Below are 14,328 nucleotides of genomic sequence, written 5' to 3' on the forward strand. Positions count from 1 at the left end.
TTCAGAGCAACACAGATTTTCAGAGGAAAACAAGTATCACAAAAACTCAGAAATCAAAATGGCTCTTAAAACATTTCAGGGAAGCTAGAAAATGACACTGAGATTCTGTTCAGTTTATCTTCCTCTGGCAACCTTCTTCTTAATGGTTTTAAGAGAGTAATATACATTAAAGTGTTGACGATGGGCTTTATGTATATTTTTTATAGTTATGTCATCTTTTGTAATTCCTGTATTACTTTTGCAATAAAAAACCCCTAAAAAAGTTAAAGTGTTAGTCGCTCAGTCATGTCTGACTCTGCAACCCCATGGACTGTAGCCATAAATCCTCTTAAATAGGAAAAAAAAATCCCAACATTTTGGCAGGGCCAGCTCGTTCTGTACAATAGCTCAGGTGCCCAAAGTTAATGGCTATGTAAGTGTGAATGTGAAGTGAGAATCCTGCTGAAATGTTTCTCAGTCCTTGGTAAAGATTTAAACATTTACTTAGAGTTAGTATGTCCCTGGAACTGTCCGCCCTCTCGGACACGGCACTGCTCCTTGCACCGGTGGTTCAAGGACTGGTGGTCTCCAAGGGCGACAGGCAGGGAGGCCTGGGCTGGCGGTGTGGCTGGCATCTCCTCCTTCCACTCCGACCCCTCAGAAGCCAGGCTTTCCATGGCTGTTAGGAAACCAAAAAATCACAAGAGCCTCTTCAACTAGCTTCTTGCTAAGAAATTTTAATACAAGAATGTTAATATTTTGAAGTGTTTTTAGATCTCATTTTGAAAATGGTTTTTCTTATATAATAATAAAAAAACAACAGTGATTTTATGTTGAGTCATTTATTGTAAGATAATTTACAAATATCTTGCTGTCTTTAGTAATCTGAACAATGGACCAACAAATTCTTCTGACAAGGACAGCAGTAAGCTAAAAACAAAATCAGCTTGCTGAATTCTTCTTTACCTGAAAAATAAAAGTATACAACAAATAAAAATCAAACAATTTTTTGCATGTGTGGAAATTAAACATGTCAAGAGATAATATGTATCTAAAGTGGGACTTGAAGAACTGACTCTACATGATAAACTGTTACTCAAGTTTTGGTCTAGGGACCCTTTCATGGGGTCTGTGAGGGCAAAACTAATTTCTATAACAATGCTGCTTGCCTGTTTTATTCTCATTCTCAAGAGTACACGGAGCAATTTTCCAGAACCTACATGACGTGCAATGTCAGAACAGAATGAATACAGAAATGGAGAGAACTGAGCGGTCTTCTGTGGAGTCAGACATCAAGGGGTTCTGAGACCAGGAAGTCTGAGAACCACTGTTCTTCACCAGCCTGTTTTTAGTACTGCAAAGGAATGCTGATTCTTTATCCTTGTAGTTTATTTAATATATTTAAGAAGGAAAAAAAAAGACCCCTTGCATCAGCCACTTGCTCCCACAAGCTGACTGATGCTCTAATGGCCGGCCAGTCTCATCTCCCAAGAAATCAGTTTCCCTGTTGCTGAATTAGTTTCAATTCTCTCTGACTGCGTTTCTTTTCTGATGGGACAGGGGGGAGGGTATGAAATATTACCACTTTACCTCTTGTCTGAGATGAAACTTGATTTTCATTAGTCCCTGGGTTATTATATTAGAAGAAAAACACAAACAGAAAACAAGCAGGTCAGGAAGCAATCCATGCTGGTTAATCATGTACAATTTCCAACTAGAAAAGCCCATTTCCTCATTCACTACCTTGAGTATATCACATAAATACTTACCAATACTTGAAACAGAGTCACTAATTGTTAGGAAACATTACAGATCTGAATCTGGTTAAAATAATAAAACCATGTTCATGCAAGTAGGCAGGACTATGAAAGCACACTTTAAACCACAACTTTGCTATACATAGTATAATTTTTTTTTTTTTTAATTTAAGCTAGCAGCTAACACTTGGCACCTCAAATATGGTTTACTCATGCCTTTTATTACCAAATAGCCAAATGTGTTTGTATTAAATACTAGTCTTTAAGCAGAAGAGCTGATAGGTTACAGAGCATGCAAGTTCATTTCATATAAATAATCCATTGTGAGGATTATTAAGGTTAGCACAGCTAACCTTTAATAAAGGATTTAGCCTGCCTTTCTAGAAAGTGAAAATTGAATAGTCAATTTCCAGTTATTTGAACTGTTTTAATTAAAATTCTCAGTCTTCATGTCCCAATCTCCTCCTCATTTCTCTGCATTTGCTACTTTCAGTCAGGTCCCCACATTCCTAATCAAGAGCCGTGTCCTCTACGCTGCAGAGGCTGTAGCCTCCATTTATTCTGAGCATCCATTCTTCTTTCCCCTGGCTCTCTCATCTCACAGCCCCCAGACCTTCAGAGTGCAGTTCTTTCCCCAGGCCTCGGCACACTTGCCACTGGAGAAGCGGTAGAATGTACAGCAAGGAGGACGTGAATAACACACCCGCTTAACCCCATACTAGCTCCCATGTCATAGACAACAACTGTGTCGCAGGGAGAGCATCTTAACCACGTCTATCAAGCTGGTAAGTGGCAGGACCACTCATCAGTGCCTGGATGCTGATGCTAACAGCAGTAGTGACCAGGAGGACAGATGGCTTAAAACGCAGGCTTGAAAGCAAAACAAGAGAAGACTGTTTAGGACAGCAGAGCTGATGGATCCAACCAACACTGACAGAATGGTCTCAACAATTTATGTGTGTCTCTGGAATCCTGCCCATTTCCATCCTCCAGAGATGAAAAGGACCAACTTCTATGTCACCTTAGCGATGAACCTTTCCCCGAGTCTTAACCCTGGACCCACATATTCATATATTCAGTAAAGTGTTCTGTCTCTTCTAAAATTCCAGTTCTTAATACATTCATGGCACATCATTCATTCACTCCACAAATATTTACTGAGGAAGTGCATGCCAGGTGATGAAGCTACAAAAGTAAATGAGACACGGCCCCTCTCAAGCCACAGGACACAGACAAACCTAAGAGCAGTTCCTAATAAAATGGTATAAGCACTGTGATGGAGGGAATCACGGGAAATAGCCCCACTCACACCACGAAGGAGGGTTTTCTGGAGGAAAGGAGTCCCCCAGCTTCGTTATGAAGGACAAACAGAAGTTAGTCAGGTGGAGAATTAAGGGTGCAGGGGAAAAAAGAATGACATTTCAGGAAAAAGTATGTGCCACTTAAAAAATATATTTTCTAATTTGGGAGAGAATTGACAAAAAGGCATTCAGAGGGCATAAAGGGGAGAGAGTCAAGGGATATTTACAAGAGAGTAAGATTTAGAGAACCTGGTGACCAACTAGCAGGAGGACAGAGAATAAGTCAAAGATAACTCACTACACGTTTTATCTTTTGGCACAATTGTCTACATGTTTTCTTATCCTATTAGGATGTAAACGCCTTGGGACAAAGGGTCCCATCCTTTAGCACTGTATGAGGCATGTAATGGGTGTTCAATGTAATCATTTTTTATAGATTTCCCACTACTGTGACAGTGGTTACAAACATTAACATATCTAGCTAAACAACCTGAGCTAAAAATCTAAGACATTTTCTTGAGGAAAGCGGTATTTTAAGAACTATCAAAGGACAGTACTGATACAGAAAACTTAGTTAAAAACGTCCTGACCCTACCACCCTTCAATAATTTACAGATTTATATAAAATCAAACCGAAAACCAGTAACTCATAAACTAAGCCTGAATGTTTCAGCTAAAACAATCAAAAATACTCTAGAGATCTCATCTTCATCAAATCTTTATATTCTAAGATTAAGGAAACAAGATTAAGCAATGGATCATTTTTTTTTCTGTAACAGACCAAAAAATTGGAGGGGAGAAGGGGACATAAACATGCCAAGGTTAAACGAGCAGGCACTATGAGACAAGAATGCTGAAGGCAACGCTCAGTTACTTACAGAGCCGCAGCACCAGAGATGATTTCTATCAGCTCCTTGGTGATGACAGCTTGGCGGGTGCGATTGAATGTCAAAGTCAATTTGTCAATCATTTCGGCTACAAACAAAACAGAAGATTAGACAACAAGATCTAAAACCAGAAAAGAATACCTTGCTCACTAAGTCATTCATGAGATGTAAGTTGTTTAATTCAAAAATAAGATTCTGTCTCCTCTGAGGTACTATAACTAGCCTCTTGAAAAATGCTATGGAGATATATCCTCACAGGATCAGTGGCAGAGCCCAGGACCAGACCCCAGCTCTCCTGCTCCTCCTCCAGAATTGCTACCACCCTGACATGAGCGAGGGCCTCCGTGCAGCCTCAGCAAGGGAACGGCCTGAGGGCTGTGCTGGCGCTTACACGCGTTCTTGCTGGCGTTGTCCATGGCCGTCATCCTGGCGCTCTGCTCGCTGGTGGTGGACTCCTTCAGGGAGTAGTAGATGATGTTGGCCAGGCTGTATTCCTGGTAATTCCGCAACACGTCAGCATCAATGTCATCGTAGATACTCATGCTCTCTGAAATGCAAAGACTGATTTAATCAAGAAGCTTCCTGGTGCAAAACTCCTTTATAATCACAGAGAAGTCAATGTGAGACTGGTTAAAAGACACAGTTCTAAAAGCTTCATCTATTTCCATACTATAGATTATAGCAGATTTTCAGTAAAACATGATGTGTAAACAAAGCACTTGGTATTCTACTTCAAATGCTTAACTTCATAAAACCCAAGAGGCTGACATTTAAAGTAAAAGCTCTACACTTCATGGGTATAAGGCCTCTGGAGAGCATCTAGCAGAGTGCCCTGGACTAAGTCATCGGACAGTCAGGGACCGTGTTTTTCAATAAAGAAATTAAGGAAAGAAATGAGGCTTGTATAGTGTGATATAAAAATCCCAACTCAACCATGTGGTTATTGGAGAAATCTGAAAGTGTCAGGACAATGAGGGAGGGCAAGTTTTACTGAGAATACGAGTCAAAGAGTCAGAGGCTGCTTTGCATTTCAGCAATTAGAAATTTAGCAGCACATTCAAAAAGTCTTCATTAGGGTATAAAGTGAGACAGGGCTGCATTTCACTGACTTAAAATGCAGAGGATTGCATAACTCCTATTTTATATGCCATGAACAAATAAAGTAACACAGCCAATTAAAAATGACGTGCTACTGACTGGTAGAAGCACCTCAATTTTAGAGACATTAAAAAAAGTGTACCTCTTAGAACAGAAGAAATATATGTAGGAGGAGAAAATGAAATTGGTTCCTGAGTATTATTTCCAGAATGCTTCACCGAGCAATGATGACTTTCATATATAAGGTTGGCCCTCAATGGGTATTTATTTATACAATGAATGTTTTATGGTTTCATGGAAGCTGCTAATAAATGGTGATAGAAATAGCTCAACATTTTTGCTACTGCTGAAAAAAAGCCACCCTGACAAATACTGTTCCTCAATGTGTAAATCTCTCGTTTCATAGGAAAAATACTCATCATACAAAATATACTTACCAGCACTTGAAATGGTGTCAAGGGAAAAGATGGGCTTTTCTTCTGTCTTGTAGGAGATGACAGACCTAGAAATGGCAAAAACAAATGTAAATTCCAAGATTATAATTTCACACTATTAAGGAGACATTTACTCAATTGAAAAAAATCTGAACATAAAAAAGCTTGGATTTCAACAGTTTTCTTGCCTGAATCGGTTAAAGATGATAGACCCTTCATCAAACTCATATCCAGAATTTAACAGCTCAAGGGCAATGACCGATGCATCCGCAAAGGTAGGGGGTCTCCTCCCCACTTCTTTGAATGTCACCAGAAACTGGTCAGAATGAGTCCTATGAGGAAACGAAGAGATCACATGTAATGGCTGAGCGGAATACTTCTGCACAGGGAACAAGGCAAAAATACTCTATGAATCAAGTGCTTTTTGAGTGGAGAACGCGGTGTTCACTGAACTAAGGTGCCCCCTACCTTATTATGATCACCCGTCCTTCAGTGCCTGCCTAGAACTGAGGACTCACAATCACCCTTTCTCACCTTACATCTCTCTCTGCCCTTTACTCCTCTCCTGCCAATTCTAATTAACTGCTTTTCATTTCTGGCATTTCCAGGCCGTGACAACTCCTCAGAGTCCTCATTAAAAAAAAAAAAAAAGCCCTTAGCTTCTGATACTCCTATTGTATTCCATTTATGGTTTGGAAGAAGAAGCAAATGACAAGTAAAAAAACAAGGGAAATCTACACATTCTAAGATATCTTGGAACAAAACTCCAAACAAAACAAAGCTTCTCCGTGTGTATAAAATGGCAACCAAAAAGACACCTTACTTAAATAAACTATCAAAGAAACTGCCCTTTACTCAACGCCTGCAGCCTTCTACATAAACAGTATATATTTATACTACCTGTGAAGTATACTCCTGATTTTATCACCAACTCCAATAATCTTAACTTCTTTCCCAGCTGCTGCAAGGTTGGCCGCCTCACTTTTTATCTGTTTAGCAACCGAGGAGTGAATAGCACCACAGAGCCCTCGGTCTGAGGACACACCGATAATGAGGTGCTTCTTCTTGTCTTCAGGAGTCTTAATATCAGCCTTTTCATAAAGAGCTAAAAAAAAAAAAAAAGGTGTAATTACACTAAATACAGCAATAACCCCTCCTTTACAAAATGATGCCTTAACTTATCAAGTATCTTTGCACTTATTTACAAAGAGGCTGAAAACCATAAAGGTCTAAATCTCTGTTAAGAGGTCCCTAAACACCAAATTATCTTAAGGACTGACTAAAAGAAATCACTAGTACAATCAAAGAGCTTGTAAAGAGGCCAGACTTAGCGAAGTGACAACTTATCTAGGCTTACCAAATTTTTAAATAATTAAAATCTTCAGAGTACAACCAAGAAAGCAGAAAGTAAATATTTACTGAACTGTTCCTATAATCTGCACAGCAAGCTTTTATGAAAACTACTGACATTAAAATAATGGAGGCCACTTTATTCTGGGTGTTACTTTTAACAGTCTCACTCTGTTGGTCTGGTCTTCAAAGCAGCAGAAGCCAAGAGGGATTCAAGTAGGGTTTAATACACATGGATTTTACTGGGAAAATGCCTGAGAGAAGACACAGGAAGCAGGTCAGGAGAGCCATCACACTATGATGTCTGTCTGACCAGTGGGAAGAAAGGTGAGGCGGCAGCTTCCTGGCCTACAGAGCAGTTGAGGGGAAGCTCAGCAAGGCTGCCAGGGAGCCCCAGGTCTCCACAGAACACGCAGCCCGAGCACCCCACCTGTCAGGAGGAGCTCGTGGGAAGCATGTCTCGCGTGCAAACACAGCATGGTTTCAGCAGCTGTGCTCTCTAGTTGCAAACTGCATCCTCGTGGCTGCCACATTCCCCCACCTCAATGAAATTCCTATTAACCTTCTTCAGTCAGAGCAGGGACTCTCAAATTTCAATACCTGAGAACCCTCCATGAAAGGCGGAGAGAGGTACATACTCAACTCCAAAGTTCAGGGAAGTGAATATTCCTTCTAAGTCTCTTTTTATGTTTTATATTGTACAACATAAAAATAAAATTCCTATTTAAAGTTCTTAAGTATTTTAAAGATTAGCCATTTAATATCCAGCAGTTAGTATTTTTTCAGTTTGAAGGACTTAGAAGTTAGCTGGCAGCCATGACTTGAATTTTTAATATTTTACTACAAGTATTCTAATCAGATATCCAAGTCAATTTCTTCATTAAACCCGGAAGAGAAACAGCTGGCGTTGTTAAAGATGGCTAAAACCTAACGGAACAAGTCTCTGCTTTACATGCTAAGTGAAACTAAATACAGTATTTTTATTTTTTAACAAGTCTTTATTGATTTTGTTACAATATTGTTTCTGTCCAGTGTTTTGGTTTCTTGGCCATGGGGCATGTGGGATCTAAGCTCCCTAACCAGGGGTTGAACATGCACCCCTTGCACAGAAGATGAAGTCTTAACCACTGGACTGCCAGGGAGGTCCCAATATGGCATTTTCAAACCAAGGAGTCTTTTTTCAACTGAAGCATGGTGCGCTATCATTTTCTCATACAAAATTTTCATTAGCAGTATGAATGCATGCTCAAGAAATATGAACACAAGAAAACTACTGCAGAAAGTAATTTCTATCTAACATAGATTAATTAATTAATCTGTGTATTATTAATGATCTGTGTAATACACAGATAATACAGATATATCTTTTTTCCTCCTTATAGCTGATCTTTCAACACTCTGTCCATGTACTCAGTCATACCTATGACTGCTCAGTCAAATTCCACCGCAGGGTACCCCCAGTCTACCCTGCAGTCCTAAAAGATCACATCACACTGTAACAGGATAAAATCAAGCATGAGTCTGATGCACTAAACCCCGCGTTCTTCTGCATATTTAATAATCTAGGAACACTCTCTCAGAGTACTTTAAAAGGGAGATGAACACATACGGTGATGAACACAGAGACAGGCTCGGATGCCAAGCCACGCAGGTAGTTACGACTGTACTGGACTGGGGTTTTCTCCTCTGCAAAGCGGGGACTCCAACAGTGCCCGCCTGCACAGGGCTGCCATGACAGATGAGTGCTGTAAGTACTCAGGACAGCGATCTCTAGCTTAAAAGGTTTTGTAATCTGACTGCACGCCCCTCTTACCCAAGGACCCCACTCCATACACTCGGGCTGGTTTCAGCTCCCTCTCAGCTCGGGCATATTTCGCTGCTGCTACCATTTTCATAGACTTGGTAATCTTCTGGATGTTTTTGATTGATTTTAGTCGCCTGGTAACTGAAAATCAGAAGTGCTGTGTTAAGATAAAGGAGTTATGATTTCATTTGTGAATTTATGGAAATATTTTCCTAAACTGCAAGGCAGAATAACTAGCAGTTAGACCATCTGCCAAACTAGGCTTAATATTAGAATTAACAATAGAGTACCAGAAAGTCACACCTTGCGCTATCTGGACAGCAAGCAAAAACAGCAATGTAACAGTAAATTATGCATGTAAAACGTTAAATGGTATTGAAAATGGCTTTCACCAAAAACAAGTTCCGTAACATTTTACACACCACACAGAGTACAGTGTTTTCTAATTATCATCATTCTACAGACAACAGAAGCACAACCACCATGTGTCACCTCACAGTGGTTTTTTTCAAAGCCACAGACACAAGACATAGATTCACTGCCCATTTTAACCAAATATGTAAATGGGCTAAAGCAGCACACTTTCAAAAGTATTTTTATTTGGCAAAATTTAGCTTTTCTTAATTCACATATTGAGATAAAGTACTTACTATCTTTCAAAGTTGCCATGTTTCGAACTTGGATCCTGAAAATAAAGATGGCAAAAAAAATTTTTTTAGTTTTTTGGGAAAAAGCTCCATTTTTTGGGAAAAAAGCTCCAGAAACTTCCAAAGTTAATATAAGGACTTACAGAGTGGCCCATAAAGAAACAATCTATCAAATATAAGATTCTGAATATATATGGATATATATAAACCCCCTAATAAGGATACCAAGCCCTGTTTCAAAGGTCTCATTCTAGTTGCCCTAACATAAAGCTTCCAGTGAGGTCACATGGCATTCACACAGGCTCTATTTCCGACTCTATGTCTTAGCCTATATTGTTTCCATGACAGACAAGGCCTTCCCCTTGTCAGGCTATCCAGTTATTCTTAAACTCAAGGTGAACCACTTCTAAAAAGCACTGCTCAGTTCCCAAGCAAGTTCCTGACTTCCTCATTTCACCAATAAATAACAAAACACTTTAGGGTCAATCATACATTCTAACATGACCACATATGTCAAAGTAGAATTTAAACCAATTCTTAACTGTTCCAACTCAATCCAGTGAGCTTTTATGGAGCAGATACTCTGCTCCCCGACTTGGTCTCTGATCACAAGAAGCATACTATTATCTCATAAACAAGATTCACGCAAACTTTAAGACTGATATAAATTTTACATTAAATATTTTTCTAGTCTTTAAAGCACTAACACATAAAAGTCAAAAATAGTAACAGTTAAATATGAGAGGATCTTCCCCTTACTGGTGAAGACAACATGTTATCAAACATACATCATCTTTCAGCTCTTAAATCCATCAAGCACCTGTTGGCCTGGAAAGCACCAAGGGAGAACTGAGGAATCTATACATTGTGCATAAAGGAAGGCCTTAGGGCATTCCAAGGAACTCCAGTTTTGAAACTGGAGACACGGCTTGGGTTAGTACGTTTAGATACTATTTTATAGATAGTGGGGAAATGATGAAACTTTAGTTGTTCAGTAAAGTACCTCAGATAGCAATGAAAAGCACAAAATGATATTGAATCTTGATGACACAGAGGCCCCACAGGCAGCTGCTTGCAGTTTCCAGACACAAGAAGGCAAGAACCTGGACCGAGAGGTTGGCAAAGCAATGGGAGACTAGATCTGAGAGCAAGCTGACCCAAAGGTTTCTAATTTAATGACCTGAGTGGACAGTGTTGTCTTTTAACCAAAACAGAAAAGCTAGGTAGAGGGGATTCTCATTTGTGATAATGAGTTTTGAATGCGATATTGCACAAAATACTACAGGACCAGCTGGAAATGTGCTCCAGATCTGGGGAAAATATGAGATATTTTGAGATTAGAGACAGATTTGGAACTATCCACAGACATGATGGTTGATGCCCCCCCCCAAAAAAAATTAAAATAGAGAAACAAAATAAAAAGAGCTGATCTGAGCTCTCTTTAGGGAGAGCTTACTCCGCTGAATATAGTTTTTGCAAATGAAAAGATAAAGGAAGTTCTGAATCAGCTGTGTGTCCCAGAAAATTGTCTCATGTCCTGAGAAATCGTCGGGAGATTATCCAAGAGACCAGAAACTTATCCAGTACAATGGAGGGCAAATTGCACAGGCAGACAGGGGACTGCCATGATCTCCTATGATCACACAGCAGTGTGAGAAAAACTGAAGGAGCCAGTCAGTACAGGATGGGGTCTGCGAGATTCACTGCAGACAGCTTGGAAGAATTTTAAGGAGCGTATAATGCTGACTAACAAATTATGAAGTATCTGCAATTTGAATACTGAATGCCGGGGTTAAAGTCCAACCCCTGGCTCTCCACCAAATGACTTCCAGAACTTTACCACCATCCACGATCCATCCTCGTTAGGCTTCTACCTTCTCACATTAGTTTATATAGATAGAAAATGTATGGACAAATTCATTTTCATTTTTCAGTGGATACATCTGGATCCCCAGAAGCATTTCTCCCTCTCCCCTCACTTCTTTACAAATACTGACTCGTTTAATCCTCACACCAATCCAATTAATGGGGCACTACATTACCCCCATTTAACAGATGAGGAAATGGTAGAGACATTGAGTAACCTGCACAAGGCCACACAGCGAGGTAGTCAGGATTCAAACCTGAGGGTAGTCAAGATTCAAACCCGGGCAGTTTGGCACCACTCCATCTGGTATACTACACACTGCTGCCTCATGCTTTTTACATTTAAAAGTAAATATCTGCTATCTCAGTTTCAGATGAAGGCCTGCCTTCTCTCCCCTGAAACGCCTTCTCCCTTCCTTTTCAACATCTACATTTCCACTTATGGCCACTGGTTTCTTATTATAAAATAGTTCCATCTTAGAGAATGTGGAACACTGAGAAATAGAAACGTATTTTCCCTCTGACACAGAAAAATCAGAAACTCCCTCCCCACCAAATTTCTTATTTTCATTTTCTTAAATGAGCTTCTGAAAAAAGGTTTAATTTTCAAAAATTTAGTTGGTATTTTACTGACACCCTAAGCAATTAAAAATAATTTTAACTTGCTGCTGCTGCTAAGTCGCTTCAGTCGTGTCCAACTCTGTGCGACCCCATAGACGGCAGCCCACCAGGCTCCCCCATCCCTGGGATTCTCCCAGCAAGAACATTGGAGTGGGTTGCCATTTCCTTTGTGATATTCATGCTAACATCTCTGGAACAATGACAAACTGCACATTAACCAAAACAGAACCAAGGACATGCCTCTTCCTGATTCTATAAAGGCAAAGGTGTACTTCCTTTTCAGATTAATTCTGTGGAGTATGAAACATTAAAATGGCTTTAATTGCTGAATTCAAAAGGTGGTTACAGTGACTAAGAAATGGCAGGAGCAAAACAGACACCAGGCACCCAGAGTGATGGAATATGTCCAACCAAAAAAAGGAAGAGGACAGAGTCTGCTCTCCAAGGTGGAACACTGATATCTGATGAATATTCACAACCTACCAACTTGATGAAGGTCAGGACTTGCACATGTATTTGCTGATTGAGGTTCCAGATTAAGCTCCCTGCCCTCCACAGTAGTTATCTTAGACAGAAAGTGAAAGTGAAGTCACTCAGTCCTATCTGACTCTTCGACCCCTAGGTCCATGGGGTGTTCCAGGTAAGAGTACTGGAGTGGGTTGCCATTTCCTTCTCCATCTCAGAGAGCACACTCAAATGATCCTTTACTAAAGGATCCTCAAATGACCTTACAGGTTTTTAAAAAGTGATTTTGTACTGCTGCTGCTGCTAAGTTGCTTCAGTCGCGTCTGACTCTGTGTGACCCCATAGACGGCAGCCCACCAGGCTCCACTGTCCCTGGGATTCTCCAGGCAAGAGTACTGGAGTGGGTTGCCATTGCTTTCTCTTCTGATTTTGTACAGTTAAAGGTAAAATAATTTGTACTCATTTCAGAAACTGTCCATTTTTAAAAGATCAACTTGGCTGACTTAAAGTTCTAAAAATATTTACAGGTTACATTCCTGCACAGCAAGATGGGAAGGAAGGAAGGAAGTAGAGTTGACATTTGCGGACCACTGCTGCATGTCAGACACACGGTCCTACAAGCTTCATCAGGACCATGTCTGTTTGCTCTTCACCACATCTTAGCACTTTGCCCAGTGTCAACTTGGTGCTGGGCAAGCACCCAACAAATGTGTGCTGAGTGATGAAGAAATGGGACAACCTATGAGCGAGACTCCAACTAAGGTGACTCCTTAATCCCCATGAATACTCTTCAACACTAGGGGAAAGAAAATTTGACTTCCACGGCAAACGCACTAACATCTGTGTGTAGGTTTTTCACATCAAATTTAATTACTTCATTACCCTGAAAATCTTTTATCAATTATTCGCTTAATGAAAACATACCTATTTTAATTAATGCATTAGCGTCCCTTCTCATAAATTAGGATACAAACATCTAGTGCTGTGGCTTCTTATAATTCTATACTGTAAAACCAAGTAATTGCTAAAACACACAGCCGACAGCTAACAATCCCCTTAGCACCCTATATGCAATCCTTCCAGACTGCCTAGCTTCAAAACATTTCATCCTACTCCAGAGTACCACCACCAACCAACGTTTATCTGCCTATTGCCAGGCCTTCTAACATGCCTTTTTCTGGGGGTGGAGGAGAAATCAACGTTTATTAAAATCCCCAAAACTTGCATAGCAATGAACAGATGACGCTTACAAATCCGTCTATCCTCCTACTGGGGACCTTACGATGATGTCATGACCTTGCAGGGCTACTGTTTCGGCACAACGGTTTCGAGATCGTAAAGGTATCTTTCCCTTCCTCGCCTTAATATTTTTAAGGCGAGGAGGGCACTTATTTCATTCACCAGTGCCCAGCAAGGCGCCTGCTGCAGAATCGGTGCTCAACACGGGTTGGGAGTCACTGCCCTCTGCACCGCAGGATTTCAAACGGCGTCAAGGACAAAAGCACACCTTAACCTTCCGCGGGACCTTCCCTGGGGCCCTCCCCAGCCCGAGGCCCGTCGCCTGGCGAGCAGCAGAGTCTTCCTAATAAGCTAATTAGTCGCTGAGGGGATCCAAGGCCGCTCTGCAATTGACTCGGCCAAGGTCCACTCCCGAGGTGCCTGACGACCAGTCCTCTCGGCCCTCACCCCACCCCGGCCCGTCACAGGAGACGAGGCGCCACCTCGCAGTCTCCGCTGCCCCTCGCGCGCCCTTCTCGGTTCCGAGCGATTCTTGCAGCCGGGCTGCCCGGGTCTCCGCGGGACCGGGGCCTGTCCAGGCCTGAGACCCTGGTTCCATCCCACTCGCCTCCCCGCTCGCTTGCCCTACCAGCGCTCTCCCATCCCTCGCAACCCTCTCGTTCCCGCTGCGACCTGCCATTACCATTGTGGCTGCACAGTCCAGGCCGAGAGGCCAGCGACGCCCGCCCGAGAGAACATGGTGGCGCCGGCCCTAGCTGAAGGTCGGTCAGACAGGCCTCGCCGCGCGTGCGCGGAAGCTGCGTTACGCGCCCCGCCCACCCCGCGGTCTCCCTGAGTCTCGCTTCTTCCCGCCGGACTGAGGAAAGCCTCGCGAGCGTCC

General features: G+C 41.5%; 1 protein-coding gene across 3 annotated transcripts; it reads right to left on the reverse strand.

Moving 5' to 3' along the window:
* Positions 1-457: 457 nt before the first annotated feature.
* Positions 458-14,277, reverse strand: ATP5F1C (ATP synthase F1 subunit gamma). Of its 3 annotated transcripts, XM_043479164.1 has the most exons (10): positions 14,131-14,276; positions 9,261-9,295; positions 8,620-8,751; positions 6,357-6,561; positions 5,645-5,788; positions 5,460-5,524; positions 4,316-4,471; positions 3,916-4,012; positions 1,570-1,605; positions 458-945 (listed from the first exon to the last, which is right to left on the reverse strand). In XM_043479164.1, the coding sequence occupies exons 1-9, from the start codon at positions 14,184-14,186 to the stop codon at positions 1,599-1,601; spliced, it is 897 nt and encodes a 298-aa protein (XP_043335099.1). In that variant the 5' UTR covers positions 14,187-14,276; the 3' UTR covers positions 458-945; positions 1,570-1,598. The 3 variants fall into 3 exon arrangements, with proteins under 3 accessions (XP_043335099.1, XP_043335100.1, XP_043335101.1); XM_043479165.1 differs by lacking the exon at positions 1,570-1,605 and having other exon boundaries at positions 14,131-14,277; XM_043479166.1 differs by lacking the exons at positions 458-945; positions 1,570-1,605 and having other exon boundaries at positions 3,912-4,012; positions 14,131-14,277.
* Positions 14,278-14,328: the final 51 nt, after the last annotated feature.

The sequence above is a fragment of the Cervus canadensis genome, chromosome 10, assembly GCF_019320065.1.
Source record: "Cervus canadensis isolate Bull #8, Minnesota chromosome 10, ASM1932006v1, whole genome shotgun sequence".
NCBI lineage: Eukaryota > Metazoa > Chordata > Mammalia > Artiodactyla > Cervidae > Cervus > Cervus canadensis.